General features: G+C 43.7%; 1 protein-coding gene across 5 annotated transcripts in view; it reads right to left on the bottom strand.

Moving 5' to 3' along the window:
- Nucleotides 1–17,971: 17,971 nt before the first annotated feature.
- Nucleotides 17,972–24,310, bottom strand: part of LOC125551313 (rho GTPase-activating protein 7-like) — a 34,573-nt gene continuing 28,234 nt past the window's right edge. For 3 of the 5 annotated variants that reach the window (XM_048714495.1, XM_048714493.1, XM_048714496.1), the window contains 10 exons: nt 23,835–24,062; nt 23,330–23,650; nt 23,130–23,179; nt 22,246–22,306; nt 22,086–22,169; nt 21,270–21,383; nt 21,028–21,197; nt 20,642–20,708; nt 18,469–18,660; nt 17,972–18,390 (listed from right to left, as the gene is read on the bottom strand). In XM_048714495.1, coding sequence (XP_048570452.1) covers nt 18,202–18,390; nt 18,469–18,660; nt 20,642–20,708; nt 21,028–21,197; nt 21,270–21,383; nt 22,086–22,169; nt 22,246–22,306; nt 23,130–23,179; nt 23,330–23,650; nt 23,835–24,062 — 1,476 coding nt within the window. In that variant the 3' untranslated portion in view covers nt 17,972–18,201. The remainder of the gene's footprint in view (nt 18,391–18,468; nt 18,661–20,641; nt 20,709–21,027; nt 21,198–21,269; nt 21,384–22,085; nt 22,170–22,245; nt 22,307–23,129; nt 23,180–23,329; nt 23,651–23,834; nt 24,063–24,310) is intronic. The other 2 variants (XM_048714494.1, XR_007302417.1) reach the window with 2 other exon arrangements.

Below are 24,310 nucleotides of genomic sequence, written 5' to 3'. Positions count from 1 at the left end.
CCTGTTGCTCTACATATGTTTTGTTAAGGGTTTTGTCATATTTCCAGAGGTGCAACCCATGTATTTTTGTGATGTGTGAGGTGACTAGTGCAAGCTTGCAAAGTGGTGCACTTAGTAATTCTGTTTTCAGGGACTTAGCAATTCCACTAAGTCCTTGATCTGTTTATCTCATGATGCCATATGTTCATGTTGTTTCCTAGTGATCCGTGCCTCTTTTGAGGATGATCAGTAAGGATGTTTTGTTAATATTGTAGTGCTCTATCCATCCATATCTTTGTTTGCAATTATGGAGCACCCTAGCTTGAGTCAATCGAGCTCTACTTTTGCTACTTTGTGAATCTGGGCAGATTGTCAACTTGTTTGCAATTTTGCCGATGTTGTTGTAGTTGATCCGTGCATGCTATGCTATTGTTCTTGCCATGTCTATCTTGCATTTTGTGTGTTCTTTATGGATGTATGCTTAGCTTTTCATGACTTGCATCGTAGTGAGTGCATCGAGCTCGTAAACATGCCTACTTGAGTTATGTTTCAGCATGTGTCAGTTTTCACTAAGTCTGAAAAACTGATTATGTTTTTGCTATGTTCACATGCTTGCTATTGTATTTTCTGATCCCTTTTGGCTCAAGGTCACTAAGGGACTTTTGTTAAGCTCTTTGAGTAGCTCCATGCCATGCTTTACTTTGCCATGTTCAGGTCCTGTAGCATGTAGTTTTGTTGCTCCGAAGAGTGCAACCTGATCTGAAATTCCAGACAAGTGATAATTTCACTAAGTCTGAGATCTGTTTGCCATATGCATTTTTGCCATGCTTGTTTGAACCTGTTAATGGATGAATTGGCCGTAACTCAGTGCTAGACTTTTGTTAAGCATCTTGAATGCATCCCTTCCATGTATTTTGTTGTCATGTTTGGGTGCTGTAGCATGTTCATCTCATTGCATTTAGATGGCTACTTGCTGTAAATCGCAGACCGGAGTCATATTTGAATCGCTTGCCATTTCCAAACCGTAACTCCGATTCCAGCGTTCTTTATATTGTTTTCAAGCGATTTCATATCACCTTTCCAGTGGCACACTTGGATTTCCAAGTTGAGGCCAGGTTCTTTCATATCTTGTCAAATCATGCATATGCATCGCATACCGCATCCCGCATATCATATCATGTTCATGTGTTGGTTGTTTACTATGTTGTGTGCTTCTTTTCCGGTGTTTGCTTCTTCGGGTTGGTTCCGTTAACGTCGCGTTTGTGAGGACCCGTTCGTCTAGGTCCGTTTGTCTTCTTCATGGACTCGTTCTTCTTCCTTGCGGGATTTCAGGCAAGATGATCATACCCTCGAAATCACTTCTATCTTTGCTTGCTAGATGCTCGCTCTTTTGCTATGCCTACGCTGCGGTACCTACCACTTGCTTATCATGCCTCCCATATTGTTGAACCAAGCCTCTAACCCGCCTTGTCCTAGCAAACCGTTGTTTGGCTATGTTACTGCTTTGCTCAGCCCCTCTTATAGCGTTGTTAGTTGCAGGTGAAGATTGAAGTTTTGTTCCTTGTTGGAACATGGAGATTGTTCCTTGTTTGGAACATGGATATTTTGTTGGGATATCACAATATATCTTATTTATTTAATGCATCTATATACTTGGTAAAGGGTGGAAGGCTCGGCCTTATGCCTGGTGTTTTGTTCCACTCTTGCCGCCCTAGTTTCCGTCATATCGGTGTTATGTTCCCAGATTTTGCGTCCCTTACGCGGTTGGGCTATAATGGGAACCCCTTGACAGTTCTCTTTGAATAAAACTCCTCCAGCAAGGCCCAACCTTGGTCTTACCATTCGCCACCTAGCCTCTTTTTCCCTTGGGTTAGGCCAGCCCAAGGGTCATCTTTATTTTTAAACCCCCCCCCCCCCGGGCCAGTGCTTGTCTAAGTGTTGGTCTGAACTGAGTAGACTACGGGGCCACCTCGGGGAAACTTGAGGGCTGGTTTTACTCGTAGGATGTCTCATCCGGTGTTGCCCTGAGAACGAGATATGTGCAGCTCCCATCAGGATGTCAGCGCATCGGGCGGCTTTGCTGGACTTGTTTTTACCATTGTCGAGGATGTCTTGAGGAACCGGGATACCGAGTCTGATCGGAATGTCTCGGGAGGAGGTCTATTCCTTCGTTGACCGTGAGAGCTTGTGATGGGCTAAGTTGGGACACCCTGCAGGGATTTGAACTTTCGAAAGCCGTGCCCGCGGTTATGGGCAGATGGGAATTTGTTAATGTCCGGTTGTAGAAAACGTAAAGTCGACCTTAATTAAAATGAATCAACCGCGTGTGTAACCGTGATGGTCTCTTTCCGGCAGAGTCCGGGAAGCGAACACGGTTGTTGGAGTTATGCTTGACGTAGGTCGCTATAGGATCACTTCGTGATCATACTTTTATCGACCGTGCTTTGCCTTCTCTTCTCGCTCTCATTTGCATATGTTAGCCACCATATATGCTAGTCGCGTGCTGCAGCTCCACCTCATACCTTTACCTTACCCATAAGCTTAAATAGTCTTGATCGCGAGGGTGCGGGATTGCTGAGTCCCGGTGGCTCACAGATACTTCCAAAACCAGTTTGCAGGTGCCGATGAGTCCGTGCAGAGGACACAACCCAGCTCAGGAGGAGCTCGATGAAGATCTTGTCCTTTGCGTTATCTCATTCTAGTTGATCAGTAGTGGAGCCCAGTTGGGGTCGATCATGGACCTTTGTCGCATTTGGGGTTCTTCTTTTATTTTGGTTCCGTAGTCGGACCTTGTGTGTATCTGGTCGATATAATGCTTTGTTCATGTATTTGTGTGAAGTGGCGATTGTAAGCCAACTATGTATCTTTTCCCTTATTGTATTACATGGGTTGTTTGCAAAGATTACCTCACTTGCAACATTGCTTTTAATGCGGTTATGCCTCTAAGTCGTGCTTCGACACGTGGGTGATATAGCCGCATCGAGGGTGTTACAGTTATGTTCCTTGATTTTGCGTCCCTAACACGATGAGGGTTTATGGGCCCTCTTGACAGCTCGCTTTGAATAAAACTCTTCCAGCAAGACCCAACATTGGTTTTACCATTTGCTCAACATAATGACTAAACTTGAAAATAAACTTGACGCATAGGGAGTTAGCACTACCCGAGGTTCGTTATTCTACATAATACAGGGGGCCAGTGTTGATGGTGTTGGTCCCAAACTAGAGACGTGTGCGGCTTCCCCCTGGGAAACTCGGGTCTCAGTTGTTGTACGCTGCACTCATCCGCTCGTGGCCTGAGACAAGATACGTGAGGCTACTATCAGGGTGTCGGCACACCGGGAGGTCTTGCTAGACTTGCTTTACCATTGTCTAAATGTCTTGTGCACCGAAATCCGAGTCTGATCGGAGGGTCCGGAGATGGAGGATTGTCTCCGCAGATCATGAGCTTGTCATGGGCTAAGTTGGGACACCCCTGCAAGGTTTAAACTTTCGAGAGCCGTGCCCGCGGTTATGTGGCAGATGGGATTTTTTTAATATCCGGTTGTAGTGGACTTGAACTAAACTTAATTAAAATACACCAACCGCATGCGTAACCGTGACGGTCTCTTTTCAAGTGAGTTGAGAAGAGAACACGGTGGGGTTATATTTGAACGTAAGTAGTTCAGGATCACTTCTTGATCATTACTAGTTTGCGACTGTTTGAGTAGATTCTCATCTTACTCTTGTACTCGTAAGTTAGCCACTATACATTGCTTAGTCGCTTGCTGCTACCTCACCACTTTTCCTTTCCATACCCATTAAGCTTTGCTAGTCTTGATACCCATGGTAATTGTATTACTGAGTCCTCGTGGCTCACAGATTACTACAACAACAGTTGCAGGTACAGGTAATGTGATGATCATGATGTGAGAGCGATGTTTACTTGTTTTGGAGTTCTTATTCTTCGTCGTCCATCTTGGGATAGGTTCCTAGTTGGCAGCCTGGGCTAGCAGGGTGGATGTCATTTGAGTTTCTGTTTTTGTTTCATCCGTAGTCGGATGTTGTTCTCATATATGATGTTTGATGTATTCATGTGGCATTTGTATGCCTTGTATGTATCCCCAACTATTATGTAATGGTACGATGTAATGATATCCACCTTGCAAAAGTGTTTCGATATGCGGCTCTATCCTTGGCGGGACCTTCGAGTTCCTCTCGGATAGGATCGCATATTGGGCGTGACATGAAGACACTCACTACAAAGCACCTATTGATGAATTACTTCGTGCTCTTCCAGTGGATCCACCCCAAGAAGAAGGAAGAAGAATATGAAGAAACTGAGCTGCCAAACCATTTGATGCAAGTACTGATGAAGCCTATAGTTGATGATAATGCTCCAAGGACAACCTTCCTAGTGAAGGATTTTCTATATGTGCCAAAGACTGTGTATCGTATTCTGGCAAAGACCCTAAGTCCGATCAAAGGCCACAATTCCAGCACTGAAGAAGTTGTGGGAGTCATGAAGAACTTATTGTTCCACATTATACATGGTACTCCCATCAACATTCATGATTTTGTTCTGAGGACTTTGGTCACTGTTGATACTTCTCCATTTGATTTGAAGCCGTATGCACCTTGGATTATGAGATTCATCAGATCCCGATCTTCAATCAACTACAAGATTGATCGTCAGAATCACTTGAGTTACTTGCCAGATGTTGAAATTCTTCAAAGCACACTGTCCTCTGTTCCTAGCAAAGGCATAGAAGTTATTGATGAAGGAATTTGTCCCCTTGATGGACAATTTCTTCAACCTATCTCCAGCTCCATAGTTGATGAATCTGCCAGCCAAGACACTACCGCAAAAGCTTCTAGACTATCTTCTTCACTAGAAGCGTCACATGTCATGACTGACCATGAGCTGCTCATTAGTCTTCATCAGAAACTTGACAAGCATCATCGATGGGTTAAGCGTCAATTTGCAGTTGTGCAAGCAAATATGACAGTGACACATAACGGCGTCTGCAAGAACAGATATTATCTCCATGAGATATTTGATCGCAGTTGGGCCACTCTTTTACATCTTAAAACATAGGCAGAACTTGCTGCTGGTGACTTTTAGCAGATTTTTGATTGGGCTAAACCACCAAGGAAGACATTTAAATAAACTGAAGTTATTCCGTTGATGCCAAGTTCAGCGTCTTCATCGTGCTCCACCGACGAAAATGAAGTCGTCGAAGACACAGCTGCTGGTCCCTCTGCACCGCACGATCCCAACAATGCTGGCACTCCTTTTTCCTCTCCTTGATGATTTTATTCAGAGGCGCTAGTTCTCAAATACCTCACATTTTGGTCATTTGATGACAAAGGGGGAGAAGTTTGAGTTAGTCTTCAAGCGGGTCATTATATGGGTTGTTTTTGCTTAAGTTGCAACTCTTGAACTTTTCTGGTTGTGCTCTTGATGAGTTGTAACCTAATAAATGTTGGTCATCTGACTCTTTTGCTTCATTCGATAGGCAGCCACAACGGCCTCTTCCTCATCTCCGAGCCACGCGACGCCAGAAGCTCCGTACCATCGTCCTCTCTGTCATCTTCATCCTCAGCCACCATGGATCACCGAAGTCGACTCACAAGCTCCTGACCATCCCCAGCCTCATTGTTGCCTCTGATGGATTCACTGTGCGCCACTACCCCTTTCCCCTCTCTCCCCGCTCTTGTTTTCATCCCCTAACCATGCTAACCACCGGACCTGAGAGGTCCCGCCGCCGTGGCTCCTCGTCGCCATGGCCAGGGCCACCACAGGTCGCGCCTAAGTGTGTCATCGTGTTCTGGCATCCTCAGGAGCACGTAGCACCCGCTAGCTTCTCCCCAAGCACACCGTAGCGTCAACTCCATCGACGTCCAAACTCCGGCCACCGCCTATGTCATCGCCGCCGTCATTTTGGTCCCCCCGGCATGAACTGATGGCTCCTCTGGATGCGCACGAGCACTAGCATCCCATAGATGCTCGCCGCCGTGTGTTTGGTTGCCTATGGCCATTTTCCGAGCAGCGTTGCCGTCTCGGCCCTCGCCGGCGGCTGAACGCCGATTTTTTTGACCGGGTTTGACCACCTTTTGACTCCCAATGAGTCACTGACGTGTGGGCCCAGACCTTGACTAATTTTGGATTAGTGACAAATTAACACTAATTAACAATGTTAACAGTATGAGTCACTGACCGGTGGAACCCATAGGTCAGTTCTGACTCTGGGCAACCCAATTAAATACTGACGTCACACTAATGCAATAAACCTTTTTCTAGATTATTTCTAATTTTAGAAATATTTGGAAATTCCAAAAAATAGCTAAACTTCAAAAATTCATAGAAATACAATCGTAGCTCGGATTGAAATAATTTACATATGAAAAAATATCAGAAAAATTCAAATCCATTTGTACAATTTTCATGCATGACAAAGCAACTTATACCTACTGTATAAGTGAAAACACATAAGTGGCATTTTAAATGCTTAAATTTGGAGTTTGCATTTGAACCTTTGGTTTAAATGAACTTCATTTAAAAATTTTCTAGGTGCATTAGCACAATCCATAGCATTCTTGCCATGTCATAATCATGCATCATATTATTGCATTTGTCATGTATTGATTGCATCTCCGGCATTGTTCTTCTTGATAGGTCCTGCTCCTGCGAGTGGCACCGAGTATTTATGTGAGGACAGTGCTACCGTGTTGATATTCCAGGCAAGCAGACCCCCTTGGTCATTTTAGTACAATCCACTCTCTTGCTCCTACTCTTTTTATTGCATTATGACAACAACGATTCAACGCTACTTGTCATAGTAGTTGAACCCATTCCTCTGCATGACCTGTCATTGCCACAGTAAATAGTTAAGCCTTCATAGAATGATTAGGGGTTGCTTGAGCCATTTTGTGACTTCATCCATGCCATGCTTGCTATTGCTTAGAGTTGTGTTAGGTCTGATTCATCTGGGAATGAATTGGAATGTTGTGATCATGTTTTGATGTTGAGAGCTAAGTGTATGGACATGATTTGGTAAAGGTAGCGATGAGAGGCTATGTAGGAGTACATGGTGGGTTGTCTTGTTGAGACCGTCCTTAAGAACTGCTGAAGCACAAGGCAAATATTGAGCCTTCAGTGATTGTTGGGTTTTTCTATTACATATGGTTTCTCAGACAACACCGTGGGCGATGAACTCAAACAAACCCACACGGTTTCTAGAAAGTAGGCGTGTTGGATCAATGAACAATCACACACGACTTCCACCTGACAAATGTTTGCGTTAGGCCACCTTCCACAAACATTTCCACATAAAAAATTTGTGTGTGATATACATACGAACGGAAACATTTTCATGGGATTCACTGTGTGGGATGTACGTACCAATGGAAATGATTGGGCTTGTATAATTGTCTCTGATGGCTAGCCCAATCACACACGAGCTCCTTTTGCCCTGTGTGTGTGACCGGAGGACCTATCACCGACGGTTTCTGGGTCGTGTGGGAAGGACCCCCCCCCCCCTATCGCACATAGAGGCAAGGCAGTGGTTTAATACTCCGTAGCGGGAAAGGGGGTTAAAACCGTTTGTATAGCACGTCTCTACACCAATGGATGAATCATGTCGACATGGCTTCCTCACTAAAGATCATTAAGCATATCATCCTCCTCAAGTTTGGAGTACCTAAAGTTCTTATTACTGATGGTGGATCTCATTTTATACAAGATACCTTTAGGAGGATCCTCTGTAAGTATGGAGTAACTCATCACATAGCATCGGCATATCATCCACAAATGAGTGGTCAGGTCAAGGTATAAAATCATGAGGTGAAGACTATATTATAGAAGACGGTGCAGAAGTCAAAGAAGGGCTGGGCTAGGAAGTTGAATGAAACCTTGTGGGAATATCTAACTACCTACAAGAATCCCATGGGTATGACACCATACAAAATAGTATACGGTAAGGTATGCCATTTACCCTTAGAGATAGAGCATAAAGCTTATTGGATTGTGAAAAATATAAACTTTGACTTCAAGGAAGCAGGGGAGAAGAGGTTTTTAGATATGCATGCTTTAGGGGAGCTTAGAAATGAGACTTATGAAAGTGCACGTCTTTTCAAAGAAAAGGTTAAGAAATGGCATGATAGAAAAATATTGAAACAAAAATTTAATGTAGGAGACAAAGTCCTCCTGTTTAATTCTCGTCTTAAGTTTTTCTAGAAAACTTAGGTACAGATGGGAATGACCTTGTGAGATTGAAGAAATTTACAATTCAGGAGCCATTCAATAGAAAGGATAGAAAGATACTCCATGGATTGTGAACAGGCAACGTCTGAAGCTCTACCTTGCTGATGTACAGCAATAGGACGAAGAGGTAAATTTAATAACTGGTTAAGAAGCTGAAATGCTATAGAGACATGGTAAATTGTATTAGAATAGTTTTTGATTTTAGTGCAATTTTATTTTGAGCCTTTATATTTGCTAGAATTTTTTAAATCATTCATTGGAAATATCTATTTTAAACTGGAGGTCAAATTTTGTGATGTTGTTGCCTATTGGAGGTCTTTCAAACTAACTTTGTAGGATAGAAATAAAAACTTTTGAACAGGAAGTAATGGGAGCCAACAGAGGAGTCAACAGTGTGTGGTACGAGCGCATACGCTCATACCAGTGGTCGTACTTCCCCTCAACACTGAGAGCAGTTCCAACAGAGCTATCAACGGTGTCTAGTACGAGCGCATGTGGTCATACCAGGAGTCATACTACAGGTCGAAGCCGACTTATAGAAAGTCTCTGAAGCTAAGACGACATGTGGTACAAGCGGAGGTGCTCATACTAGGGTCGTACCCTTCAGTCCCTCCAACGACAGGTTTGCTGCAAGAAAGAGAGGGAGAGGGGGGCCACGGCAGCGATGGTACGAGCACCGATGGTCATCCATTGTTTTGTTGGGCCAATTCTTTCACAGTTTTATCTCGATTTCTTTCTAACTTCTTCTGTAAGATTGATCTCGAGATTTTTAGGGTTCCTAACCATTATAAAAGGCTAAGGATCACGTCCCTTAGCCCAGTATCAATCTAATCTATTGCCTTTGGTTGCATGTCACCTCCTCCCAAAAACTCTTAGTACAGGATGAAGAATATGGTCGCGGACATGAACGATGGATCATACTCAACACCTTCCTTAACCTTTGTCCGCATCATCGCCTTCCTAACTTGGAGGAGGTGGTTCCAGATAGTTGGAAGGACCTCAGGAAGATGAATCTCAAGGAAGAGTCGTATTCAAAGGTGGAGGCTGGCAAGGAGAAGATCATTGCAGAGAACGAGGAAAAAAGTCACGGGAAGAAGAAGAGGTCACCTCAGATGAGTATCCTCTAATCACTACCAATTCAATATATGTGGATCTATTCCTATATTTCCTCTTGGGCCTCCAAATAACGAGTGGGTGAAGGAACCATCGTCCCAAGAGGAGATAAAGGAAAATATTAAGGATCTTTAGCAAGTTTCCAAAGCTTGTGTGCATACCATCGGCAAAGGGATCGATGCTTATTGGATGCTGAGAAAATACCTTGAAGCTAGGGTTGATGGTCTCTTCCATAAGATCGGTATCATGATTGATACTCTGAATCAGAATACTGCACATCTTGATTTCTTCAGAAGGGTTGTTGATGAGCAGCAGAAGATGCTTAGGGGATCAAAGCATGCTTCAAGAACATCTCTATTTCTTGCGAGGATGCCAAGCAGGAAGCATAAAAACTAGGTACCAGGATGTAATGCCCACGATGCGGCTATATCTCCCACGTGTCGAGGCACGACTTAGAGGCATAACCGCATGGTGGTTTGGTCGCAAGTGGGGTAATCTTCACACAATCCCATGTACTGAATAAGAAAGGGATAAGGAGTTGACTTACAATCGCCACTTCACACAAATAACAAGTTAAACATACATCATCTAGAGTACAATCAATGTCCGACTACAGAACCAAAATAAAAGAAGACAATCCCAAATGCTAGATCCCCGGTCGTCCCAACTGGGCTCCACTACTGATCAACAGTAAACGAAACATAACAACGATCAAGATCTTCATCGAGCTCCCACTTGAGCTCGGTTGCGTCACCTGCACTAGTATCATCGGCACCTGCAACTGTTTGGAAGTATTTGTGAGTCATGAGGACTCCGCAATCTCACACCCGCGAGATCAAGACTATTTAAGCTTATGGGTAGGATAAGGTAATGAGGTGGAGCTGTAGCAAGCACTAAGCATATATGGTGGCTAATATACGCAAATGAGAGCGAGAAGAGAAGCAACGCAATGGTCGAGAAGCTAGAAGTGATCAAGAAATGATCCTGAAACTACATACGTTCAAGCATAACACAAGACCGTGTTCACTTCCCGGACTCCGCCGAAAAGAGACCATCACGGCTACACACGCGGTTGATGTATTTTAATTAAGTCAAGTGTCAAGTTCTCTACAACCGGACATTAACAAATTCCCATCTGCCACATAACCGCGGGCACGGCTTTCGAAAGTTTAAACCCTACAGTGGTGTCCCAACTTAGCCCATCACAAGCTCTCACGGTCAACGAAGGATATTCCTTCTTCCGGAAAGACCCGATCAGTCTCGGAATCCCGGTTACAAGACATTTCTACAATGGTAAAACAATACCAGCAAAGCCGCCCGATGTGCCGACAATCCCGATTAGGAGTCGCATGGATCTCGTTCTCAGGGCAACACCATATGAGACTAGCTACGAGTAAAACCAACCCTCAAGTTTCCCCGAGGTGGCCCCGCAGGCAGCTCGGTTCGGACCAACACTTAGAGAAGCACTGGCCCAGGGGGTTAAAATAAAGATGACCCTCGGGTTAATTACTCCCAAGGGAAAGGTATAGGTTGTTAGGCAAATGTAAAACCAAGGTTGGGCCTTGCTGTAGGAGTTTTATTCAAAGCGAACTATTAAGGGGTTCCCATAACACCCAACCGCATTAGGAACGCAAAAATCAAGGAACATAACACCGGTATGACGGAAACTAGGGCGGCAAGAGTGGAACAAAACACCAGGCATAAGGCCAAGCCCTCCACCCTTTACCAAGTATATAGATGCATTAATTAAAATAAGAGATATTGTGATATCCCAACATAACCATGTTCCAACATGGAACAAACTTCAACTTCACCTGCAACTAGCAACGTATAAGAGGGGCTGAGCAAAAGCGGTAACATGGTTTGCTAGGAAGGTGGGTTAGAGGCTTGACATGGCAATATGGGAGGCATGATATAACAAGTGGTAGGTAGCTCAACATAGCGATAGAACAAACAACTAGAAAGCAAAGATAGAAGTGATATCGAGGGTATGGTCATCTTGCGTAAAATCCCGCAAGGAAGAAGAACGACTCCAAGAAGTAGACGACCCAACATAGTCGAACGAATCCTCACAACTCCGGAACAAAACCGAAACTAACGAGAGAAGCAACCCGGAAAGAAGCAAGCAACATAGTAAACAACCATCACATAAACATGGCATGATGCACAACCAAGGATGATGCATGTCCGGTTTAAAGAGGCATGGCATGGCAAAGTGCACAAACAAAACTACAAATTAAGTGAAGCTCAATATGCAACGAGTTGCATATTGACGAAACACCACGTGACTTATTTATTTCTCTCTCATTTAGGTACCCATCAATATTAAATATTCTTAAACATGGCAAGTGGTGAAGCATATGAAAACTACCTATCTAGGCAAGTTTAAATGAGGCCGGAACAACAAGCAACAAGTCCGAAAAATCCCCATATGCATACTTTGAATTTGGTGTTCTGACCTAAAACATATTTTAGAGTTGTTAAACATGCAAAGTAAGTACACCATGTTAAACTAGGCATTTTTCTACCCCATTTACATATAAAGATTATTAAATTTGGAGCTACGGTTATTTAGTTATGAAATAAAACATTTTAGCATGGCATTTAAGCAAATTAATGCAAACAGCAATTTAAACATTTCAAACATGCATGAAAGTTGTATATTGTGAAACTACACAAAATTCTAAGCATTTTACATATATAAGTTGTTTTAATCCGATGCACGGTTGTGGAGATATTAAATGCATGAAGTATGAGGTTTTTCTGTAAAACAGCAAATCCTGGGAAAATTGCTAAAATCGCATATCTGGAAAAAATTGTCTATGGGCCGAAACTGCACTGGCCCAACAGGAGAAAGAAAAAAACAAAAGGTGGGGGCGCTGGGGTGTGGCCTCACCCAGTGGGCCTTGGCCCGTTCGACGGAGAGGAGGGGCCAGCAGGGGAGCGGGCAGGCCACGGTTGGCTGGGCCGGGGAAGCGGGCCAGCTGGCCAGGCCGTGGCCCACGTCAGTGGAGGAGGGCGTTCGTCGTCTCCCTCGACAGGAGGTCGAGCGAGGCCGTGGCAGGGGCACTCCGGCGAACTTGCCGGCGAGGAGGCGCGGAGAACGACACAGAGCGGTGGATCTGGGCATGGGCGGCTCGATCCGGCGGAGGGCAGCGCCAGAGGAGGTCGGCGGAGGCGGATCCGGCCGGTGCTTTGCCAGATGCGGGCAACGGCGACGGTTGGCGGGACTCCAAGTGCGGCGGCGGAGCTTCCCACGGCAGCGGATGACGAGGCGGGAGGAGCTCGGGCAGGAAGGCGACTCGGCGCTCGGGACTGGGATCGCCGGTGGCTGTCATGCTCGCCGGCGACGAGGAGATGGTGCGGCGGGGTAGACTCCCTCGATCCAGGTCGGGATCGAGGAGGCTACGGGAGGCTGGGCTCGCGTGGGTGCGCGTGGGCTGCGGCGGCGGCGGATGGGCTCCGCGGGTCCCTCTCGGGCCTGGCGGGTCGGCAGTGGTGGGAGGCGCTAGGAGATGAGTTGGCGCACGGGGATTGGGTGAGGAGGCGGCTGGCGGCGGCGCTGACTTCACAGGGGCGCGCCAAGTGGCGGAGGATGGCTGGGGTGCGCCGGAAATCGAGGAGGAGGGAGGTGGCTGGTGGCTGAGAGGTGGGAGGCGGGGTAGGGTTAGGTTTAGCCCAAAATGGACTAGGTGGGGGTTTAAATAGGCAAGGGTTAGGTTTAGGGGTGTTTGAGGGGATTTCGAGGCCGTCTCGGAGCCGTTCGATCTCGATCGGACGGTCCGGAGCGGAGGGGGGGCTAGATAGGTGGGCTAGGTGGGCTGTGGGGAGTGCGATGGGCTGAGAGGAGAGAATAGAAGGCAGCCCGGCAATGGTTTCTGGAGACTAAAAACATTCGACGTGTGACCGGCTTATAGTGCTACTATATGTTTAACGGTTGGGCTATCAGACGAGCTCCGAATGCGACGAAACTTGACAGACGATCTAGCCACACTATAATAAGACCGCACGCCAACTATCAACCCATTCCGAAAACATTTTCCAACCACTTATAAAATACTATTTCGGACGTGCCACGGGCGCGTGCAAGTGTGTCTGGGCTCAGAACGGACAACGGAGAGAACTGGGAGACCCGGACGAATGCAAGTTTTGAAAACATGCAGATGCAATGCGGATGATGACATGGCAAGATGCAACACGCAAGCGAATGGCAAGGCAACAACAGCGAATAACTGGAAGACACCTGGCGCATCGGTCTCGGGGCGTTACACAGGATCTCTACGACTTGATTGTAAGCTTGGGGGATCCTAGAGTACTTTGTATCTTTACTTTCATGTCTTTATTTGTGCAAGTCAATATTAGCTCGCTAGTTGTCGTTAAAAGTTTGAACTCCTAATTTCCTTTTTGGGCAGGGGAATACTCCCTTCCGATGGCTATGGATATTTAGATGTTTGATTCCATTACCTTCCTTGGAAAGCATATGAGATGATCATAAGTCTTCCACAAACCGTTGTTGATTGATTAGAGAAGGAAAATAACTATATGTGCTAGTCCATCTATTTTCAATTGTTAAAATCTGGAGCATAAAAGGTTCAGACTTATGTCCAATCAAATAAATAAATAAGAGCAAATATCAAAGGATAAAAATGCTCTAAAATCAACAAAAGTTTTGGTCAATATTGAAAGGAATATGTTTAGCTTGCATGTCACATGAGAATGAAGTGTGAGATGGGCATATAAACATGTTTCAAGCATTGAGAGAAAGTGATGGAAAATATTGGCAATAAAAGAGGACTCCTTGCTATTTGCCAAGTTGAAATAAAAGATGGCCTACTATATAAAGTTGTATCTCATTCATTAATGAATTAGATAACAAGGTGTGGAAGCCTTCAAGATCATCCTAGCAGTGGGGATGCACTACTAATTGTGTAATCTTTTCTCTTTTCGTTTCAATAACTTGTGATGGACTCATACTTCTAAGTGTGTCCGCACCTCATAAAATCCAAACGACCTTGTTTTTACAAGCTGTGGTGCTTGCTCAGGGACGAGCAAGGCTTAATCTTGGGGGAGTTGATGATCCAAATTATGTGAAGTTTTTTATCTTTATTTTGTACCTACACGGTAGGCTTTGTGGAATTTTACTATGTTCACGCACTTCTTTTGTCGATTCTCCCCAGGATGTGTTTTTGGAAGTAACTGGAGCACTCGGAAAAGAACTCTAGGGAATGATGATAAAATCGCATCAATTGATGTGATTAATAAGTACCATAAAAGAATGAGGCAATTTGGAGAAAGTTGGAGGCTACGCAACGCTTGTACCAGCCAACTCCGCCTCCTCTTCATCAACTACTTCCACCCCCGTGGAATTGGACAGGGGATCAGACGCATACACACACCAGAAACTCATCCATTACACAGAATCCTAGCCTCCGGAAGGCATCACCATCTTCACCATCGCATGCAAGGGGGCAACAGCGTCAACCATCTCCATCATCTGTCATCATCACCCCCCGTATTCATCTCGTTCTAATACCAAACCCTTTGTGGATTGCCGTGTTAATTACCTATTTGATCCATCCATGTTTACCATCGTTGTTCACCTGATGTTCATCGTTCTTATGTATGAGTAAAACCCCTAGTTCTCGGAGATTTGGATGAACCTCAGTATGTTAAGGTGCTCAAAACATTGATAAGGATATAAGATCCTCTGTTGAATGTTTAGTTTAATAGCCTTTGTGAATGTTGTGAAGTGGGCCTAGTTAACATTTCCGTCGTAAGGCTACGAAGCATATTATTGTCATTGTAAAGGTTAGGAAATGATGGTAATTCAAGGTGACAGTAAAATCCTTCACTCCTCGCTTTTGGAATTGATAGGGGAGTAACTGAGAACCCTTGGTGAGGTCGCGTCCATGAGAAAACCCTTAATTACCATAGTTGTAACATGTAGGGGGGATACAGTGGTGGTGTGTCGGGTACGAAGTCTGCCTAGAGTAGAACATCTTCTGTACCCGGATCCACCCAGCTCAAACGTCAAGAGTGGCTCAAGTATCCAGTTAGTACTATGATGTAGCATAAGTCACGATATACACATACCAATGGGAATTCCAGACTCCCTGAAAACGCCTTACTCCTCTACTAGCTTCAAGTGTTGCCCTTTCACTGATCTCATTTATTTATGTTTATGTTATTTACTTTTGTTCACAGTCTACTCAAACTATTGTTTATATCCACCCTCACTTTGCTCTGAGTCTATAATTACTTGCAGTCATAATTCCATAAGTCACTACAAGGGACAAATATCCAATTCATGTGCTCCCTATGGGATCGATACTCTTACTTCAGAAAATCTACAACTAAACCATGTGCACTGGCAGGCCATCGCCCATTACAACTATACCTCCTTCTGCCCATGAGTCATATAGATTTCAACCAATGGCCCTTATTGATTTCAGCCCATGGCCATATAGATTTAGGCCCAGGGCTCATCTAAATTTAGGTTCGGTGCCTATATTTATGTAGGCCCAGGACCCATAAATTTTTGCCCAAGGTCCACACATATGTCGACGCACAGATTGTTTCCTTTGGGACGACCCAATAAACGCTCGCAAAACTTTTCACCCATCAGGTCATACTATTTTCACCTAATTAGGCCCATGTTGGTTTCGGCCCAATGGCTCGTATTAGTTTCGACACGTTTGGACCGCCATATATTTCGGCCTAGTGCTATAATTGACATGTTTGGGCCACTACTATGGTTGACCCATTTACCCTAGAGCAGTGCTCATCCCGTTTGGCCCAGAGATTTGTTCGACATGTTTGGCCCACAACAGCGTTCGACTCATATGACCTAATGCTAAGTTTGGCCCGTTCTGCATATATCTCTGCTATAATAAAGGAGTCCCGTCTAATGAAATGAATTATCTTGGAAAGTCAAACCAGTTATTACATAATCTCAAAAATGAATGGTTTCTATCTATTGCATGAACATTAAACATCCTCATGCTTTGGATATACAACTGGGAGTTCATGCACACACAAACCAGAGGTCATGACAGATTCATCAGTGGAATTAACCATTCCACCTGGGATTTAGGAAGTGGGATTACCCTAGGTTTGCCCAGTAGCTGCTTAGCAAACCTGTCAGTCTCAGCTTGCTTCTCTCTGAATTCCTCCATGTACTGATGGGTTTTGGTGAGTACTGCATTGCATGGCGTTATTTGTTTCCTCAAAATGCCAACTTCATCTCGGAGTGCAGCTGCACGCTCCATTTATGCCATTAGTTATGATGTCCTCTAGAACATCAACTCTTGGCAATTCATGATGCACAATCATACTATCCACAGCTACACCATCATCCCCTTTTTGTTTCTTTTTATTCGCATTTTTCTGCGGTGTGGCATTAGGATCCAAAGAGGTGTTGTCGTCAAACAAATCAACAATGTTTGCCACTTGCGAGGAGCCATCCACTGGAACTAGAGCACCCATCATCTCTTGCCCTCCTACGCCGACGAAACTATGTGATAACCTCTTCCTTACCGAAGGAACAATTTGTGTCATATTCGCAGTGGTTTGTTTCTCTAATTGTTCTCGCAAGTTGTTCTATGACGCGTTTACTGGATCAAAGGCTGCATTAAATCGCCATCTCCACTCAAGGTCGTAGGTAGGACACCCTCTATCATTCCTAAACCTTTCCTGATCCATCCCTTCTCTTCTAGCGTCTCTCCCAGATCACGCACCACCATGTCCTGTTCCATTACTTCTTCCCGAGCCACGATCATCTCCCTTGTTTCTCCATTGATCAGGCAATATGAACCCCCCTCCCCCTACTCAAATTTATAATCGCCGTGTTCTCTAGTTCCACACTCCTCATACCAATGACCTAACATACCAATATGTCCCCGCCTTGGTGATCGAAACAAATCTTTCAATATTTTATTAACATCAAGGTTCACCTTGTTCACCTTGACACTAACAAAGGATCCCATATAACCGGACGGTAGTTGATTTTGAACTTCAGGGATCTTGCACATCTTCCTACACATGCCCTATCACCGGCTAGTTCATATAATTGTCTAGCAACTTCAAAAAACTCTGCCCATACAACAATAGCAACACCACCGAAGGACCAAGAAAGGATTAAAGAAGCTAGGAATTCCAAACAAAATCAAAAGAGTAGCAGCTAGATAAATCTATAATATTACAAAGGCACTTTTTCATTTTAGAGAAGTTTGAAAATACATCTTGTCTTTATGATACAAAAGTGGGCGAGATTAGGTTCCCCTTCTTTTTTTTTGTCTTTTACTATTCTATTACATTATTCTGACAAATAGTTTTTTTAGTCTTGTGATATACTAGCTACAGCAGCGCCCAAGGGCCCAAAATATCTCAAATGGGAACTCTAGGATTCCATTCTTTTATCAAATTCTTGAATAAGTCAATTCAAGAACAGTTGGATGCCAACAGCAGTAGTACATACAAAGATACAAGCAACATAAATAAGACTACGGGTACTGAAATTGCATGCAAGCGCGCTTCTGATTTTAACCTCTAGCCCCCCCTCTGTAATATAGGTATGAGTAACATGGTCATAGAAATTATAAGGAGAAAACAATTCCATTCCCTATGAGCAGCCACACCAAACAAAAACATATACGTATATACCACATCTCTGAAAAACTTGTTTCAAATACACCCCTTGACACATTGCATAAATGAGGCTACAACAGCACACTCAAGGCTCAAATAGCTACCTAATGTAACAACAAAACGTTGAGCCCGTATTAGAGAAGGAAAATGAATTTACACTACCACCAAATGATGAAGACGGAGGAAGAATCTCTCTACCCAGGATATACAATGAGCATATCCTACCTTGGACTGTTCCAAGGAGAAGGCGGCTTGTACTGAAAACCCTGAGAAGCAGATCCATGCCCTAAATCAAGACTATGGAGTTGTTCCATCAGCTGCGACCTCCGTTCTTTAAAGAAATCTAGCCTAGTTGTTAGTTCTACCAAAGTGGAAGATGCCACCATTGGCTGCCTCCCATATCCAACACCCTGTCATAACAACAGATATGAATCATCTTACTTCAGTTGGTATATTTAACAATAATCAAGCGTTGTGATTTCCCTAACCTCGGCTAACTTGGGAACATTGATTACCACAGAAGTGCTCTCTGATGACATGCTTGTTGATGCCTCCATGCCTCTTGAATCACTTGAAGATGCGTCTAGGGAAAGCTTGCGGGTTAGTGGCCTTGAAGAACCATAAGGTAGCACATGCTGTTTGATGTTCCTCCATTGAGATGCATCCACCGAGCTGCTCTCCTGCCAAAAATAATACAGTATGAGTACATGTAGTGTCAGCTCTACATCAGGTTAGCACAAAATATATTCATTTTCCTTCAGTCATGAATTTCGACGTCGATGCTCAAAATGTCATCATGTAAAACAGGAATAACTAACATTAGAAAACAGAGAGAACAGTATAGGAGTCAGCTAAAGCATAAACACACTGAAAGTAAACTATTGAAACTGCCTCACTACCGACCAGACCTAAGATGTAGCACCCTCTACATTCTCTGAATGCCTTCAAATATTTCTAGAGTTTCTAACACTAAGGCCTCGTTTGGCACGAGAGGTTTGGAGGGGTTCTGAGAGGATTTTCCACGCGCGGCCCGCAATCCCCTAGAATCCTCTTTGGTCCATTTGGTACACAGGGTTGCCGTGGCCCAGTCCACCCAATCCCCTTCGATTCTGCCCAAACCACGCGGTTTAGACGGCACGAGGAGACCCTCGAGGAACTGAAGACACGCGGGCGCCGCCGACCCAATCGACAGCTGCGAACCCTGGTCTTCCCTCCCCAATCGGCAGCCACTCCCGAGGACGCGACGGCGGCCGGCGGCGGAGAGGCGGCCACAGGCGGGCGGCGTGAGCCGGTTCAGCTCTAGTAGACGCCAGTCCAGACAGTGCGGAGCTCGACGCCGACCTTCCACACGGGACCTCTACCACTCCAGCCAGGTACGGGACCTCTCGGCCACTCTTCGTATCACGCACTCCCCGCTCCGGCGGTGCTCCCCGCCCACCCTAGCATGAGCCACCATCTCTCTCTCTCTCTCTGACCTCTCCACTTTGTTCGAGCAGGCTACAAAGTGGAAGCTGTGGCGGAGGTTGCAGAGGTGGAAGAGGAAACAGAAGATGTTGTTCACCGAGGTGCCCACGGCAAGCTGTTCATCGAGGTGCCCAAGTAGATCACCCTCTCCGTCCTCTCCAAAGTAACAATTTGCTGCATATCCCCTTCTTCTTTGTGCTACCTGTCAAGATTTAGAGCATGCTGCTGCTATGGGGGAATCAAGAGCAGTTTGTACAAGAACACACCCGTGTGCTCTAAGCTTCTGCATATGTGAGAACACACCAATTATTGGCTAATTAATTAATTGTATGCTCTATTGGGTTCCAGTTTTGCCTACTGCGGATGTGGCGGTTTGTACAAGTTCAGTTTGGTGCATTAGAACGGCACTCTCATATTTTGCTTTATGTGCCAACTGCTATGTCAACACCATGTTAGCTACATTATAAAGATTGGATTTTTAAATGTTCAACACCATGTTATGTCAATATGACAAACCCTGCCAACCAAACAGACATTTTGAACAAAGAGGATTGTAGATGGAGGAGTTTTGGGGATTCAAGGGGTTTTGAGGGGATTGGGTGAAAGGAAGGGATTCACCCAATCCCCTGAAATCCCCCCCTCCACAAACCTCCCCAATCCCATTGTATCAAACGAGGCCTAAAGAGTATATAGGAAGGGGATTGCCCAATACTTCAATGTGCCACCAGTTTCTGTAACCTTGATCCAGACCAACAGTTGGCCCACTTCTGCCAGCATACTGCAGACTTGTGGGAGTTAAGACTAAAATAGTACTGGCATGCAAGAAGTTCAACTGGTCCTCGAGAAACTTCTAGATAGTGCACAATTTACTGGTATTCCTAGTGATGGAATCTAGAACCATTATACAGATCTTAGAGAATGCCATCAAAACTGATGAACCTCAAAAATTCTATGCTGCAAAAGCAAGCCCATGTTTGCAGATTTCCTTTTTCTTACCAGCTGATCCCCTAAATAACCAGACATGACAAGCAGTACTGTTCATTTCCAAAACTAATACTTTATCTATAGAGCACACTGACACTGCTTTCAGTCATGCATGTGGAAATGTAGGTTGTTGAAACTGGAATTGAACATTAAATGGGTTTCGGTATTATCAATGAGACCGTAAGTGTATGGGTGGGGGGATTCTAATCAAACCTCATTTCTGTGCTTCTCTTGATTGCAAAAGGCAAGGTTCATGTCAAATCCTGGTTGAACAAAGTTTCTGGTACGAATAAAATAGTGTCATAATATGATAAGTAAATTAGCAGAGCACAATATATCCAATTTATGTCTAGAAATATTGATATAATGCCCTCGATCAATTATTATTGAAGTCTATGAAGAAACCATGTTAAACAACTGCAGCATAATTCAGCATAACTGAATAAGATTTCACTTTGATGAAATAGAACAATTAACAAACAACCAGTGGGCTTCAAATCACAAAAAATCAAAAAGGTGTCACAACCACATCCAGCAACATCAATGGTGACAAAAAAGAAAGGAAGAAAGAAAGAATACAATACAACCGATATGCTTACTGCTGTGAAAAATGGCCAGGATTACAGTGATAACGATCATTTGCATCAAGAGATGGGCCATATTGTTGTTGGCGTTGTTGATTGAGTAGGAGGTGAAGTTCAGCCACCTTCTGTTTTAACCTCACAACGTCAGCTTCAGCGAGAGCAATCTCCTCAAGCTCAGCCCTTGTCTTGAGAAAAATAAGGAGGAAAATGAGACTCCATACAATGAGTCCAACAAGTAGAGCAATGGTTGAAGGTACCTTTGAGTCCATAGCACGTGGACTTGAAAACTGTCCAGAAGACATGCTCAACCCAACCTCCAGTGCAGATCTAAGATCTCTCTCAGCTTGTAGCTGCTCTTGCAATCTGGACACCTGTAGATATAAACAGTTGTGAAATCTATCATCAGAAAATTCAACCACCATCTTGTGTATGGAACATGTTCAACAATAACTGCATAAAAAACAGAAAGCAGAAAGTAACATTTTGGCCCCTAAACGTTTGGACTGTTTAATCTACACAGTTACCCTGAAATTTGTGTGGGGCTACAGGCACTATATTATTTTGGTTCCTCGATTTTAGAAGTGCTTCTGGCTAAATCCTTCCATCAATAAATTTACCAAGCTTGTCTAGCCTCCGAGTAACTGACAATTTGTCTGTAGAGAGAAGTCCCAAATGCAAGAGACACCTGGTTAGTCAATTACCGCAAATCTTGGCTAGGGCTAGTGTATCTAAAGTCAGAGCCAAGTAAAATGTCATCGTGCTATCTTTACGGAATCTAAACATTGATGATGACTAACTATGTAGAAAGCACACAAACTTCCACCAAAAAAAACTGAAAGAAGGAAAAAAAGTTCTAAACCGAACGAATGGGACATTAGGTTTAAAATATTCTTTCATTTAGCATTCTTCGTGCAGGTAAACGACTCAATTGTCATATGAAACAAAGTAGCAACCAATGAAGTTTAAGATAAACTGAAACCCAGCAATTGACAACAGAGATGGCTCTTTCCCTAACATAGAATATATGATGCGGTTACCGAGCAAAATTAACAAGGCAAGGGAATGCAGCATACATCCTGTTCCAGGACCAAACGGCGTTCACGTAGTGCTTGCTTTCTTCTTTCTAAACTCGCCTGTAAAACTGCATTACCCCGAGCCTGAGAGACACTTTCCATTAGATTACTGGAAGACGATAAATAAAAGTGAACCAGTTAGTGTGAAGTTTTCCCCTACCTCTTTGGCAATTCTGTTCTGCAAATCATTCTTCGCAATTTCAAGCCTTTGAATCGCAAGCCTGAAAGGTTTGTTTTCATAGAAAAATTGACCTTGATAAATTGCACATGCATCAGCAGCAAAATAGTCAGGAAGCTAACAGAAGTGTTAAAACTATACACTTTCTAATTTGTAACATTCGTTGTCAAACAACAAATATTCAATGCAACAACATTATTAACTAAGGCAGAAACTACAGATATGCATATAGCTAAAGTTTTAGGGGTTGGGGCCACATTTGAAACTTAATTGAAAATACAGGCAACTTCATCTACATTTACATTTCAAAACTATTTTCATCACTATTTATATCCACTGCTTTCATCTACATTTCCATTTCAAAACTATTTCCATCACTATTTACATCCACTGCTTTCATAACCTTTTCACAAAAAGTTAAATTTAAACAGGTTGGCCCAGATTTTCTTTCGGTAATATTAAAATCTGATGTCAGATTGTCAGATTTTTAACCATGGCAAATCATGGTAATTATAGTTGTCGCAATGATGACAATTTCCTTTAGCAAGCATGGCAACTCCTGCCCCGGTAAATGTAAGTGCTTTCTGGCTAATATAGATAGCCGCCTAAAAAGCACAGAGGAAAAATCAAAATGGAAAAAACTTCAAATTGGGAGGGCGATCCTCCCCACCCTACGGAGTTGTACAAAGTCAGCAACCGTTTTGGGGCGCAAGCATAGGCAACATAGGACTGATGACGGAATCTCCCTTAACGGAAGAAATAGAAGCTCGAGAAGGAATACCACTAAAAATCTAGTTCGCTCTCAAATAAAAATCTAGTTCACTCTGTAAAAACATAAGACTGCTGTTTAGTGGAAAAGAGCATACTCTTCTTCACCAGATGAGTCGACTGATTCTGAATGCTGACTCTTTCTTGCCTGCATAAATGATGCATAAAAATCAGAATGCTGAATGATGATATGAAGGGAACCATAATTCAACACGCCAGAGAAGTTGGCACAACAATGCATTATTCCTACTCAGCTGCCCCACAAAGGGAAGAAAATATAAATAGATTTATTGCTTACACTATTACGCCCCCAAAAGTTACTGCGCTTCACATGTGAGTGAGATCCATTAGTTTTGTTCGAGTGTCTGTCTGCAGAATATTCCGAACTGTTACTAGGTAAAGTAATTCCAGGATCCAAAGAAGAAAGGATCTCTCCCATAGACAATGGAGTTTCATGACCGGATGTTGGGTTGGAAGGATTCTTTTCACTCAGAGGCATTTCCATATTTTTTGAAACATTTTCAGATGAATGAATTTTTGGAACTTTGCTTAAATCTGTCTCTTCTTCCAGTCCTTTATCATCAACAGAGCAATCAGCATCTGAATCATCAGCATGAACCTGGTGTTCAATCAGAAGCAGTATAATAAGAATCAAAGCAACGGCATCATTGCAGTTACAACACTGATCCTAAAATCAAATCAGGCATGCATATATATGTGCATGCGTGTCTAGCAATAATCACAGTATAACCCTAGAAATAAGCACAAATTATACGCTTATAAAGCAGGGAGCATAACAAAACCTTGTAATCATATAGGTCGCTCCCAGCATACCCACTGCTCTCACTCAATTTTCCACTAAGTATACGCTCTGCACCATTGTCATCGTCCATTTCTTGATCTACATCATTTTCTGCATCATGAAATCCATTATCTTTTGTGTCCATATTTACATCATCAGTTGATACTTCACTGCCACTGTCTTCAATCTGAGACCCAGGTGATGGGGAAGATCTGACAAGACGGTCATCCTGCAAAGAAATTAAATATGAGCATCCAATTGGCTGAACATACGAGTTATTTCTATGTGTATAATTGTAAATGAAACAGAACGTCCAAGAGACAGAAAGAGGCAAAGTGTTCCAGCGGCTGCCTCACATATAGTCATGGCCACAATGCATGTAGAAATAACTCATATGGGCAGTAACTTTTCAATATAATCAACAGATTATATGCAAAAAAGAAATAATGCCTAGAGGGTAGAACAACTATCATGAAG

The sequence above is a fragment of the Triticum urartu genome, chromosome 4 (assembly GCF_003073215.2).
Source record: "Triticum urartu cultivar G1812 chromosome 4, Tu2.1, whole genome shotgun sequence".
NCBI classification, from domain to species: domain Eukaryota; kingdom Viridiplantae; phylum Streptophyta; class Magnoliopsida; order Poales; family Poaceae; genus Triticum; species Triticum urartu.
The sequence above is the reverse complement of the archived record's forward strand: the minus strand, read 5'-3'. Positions and strand labels throughout refer to the sequence as shown.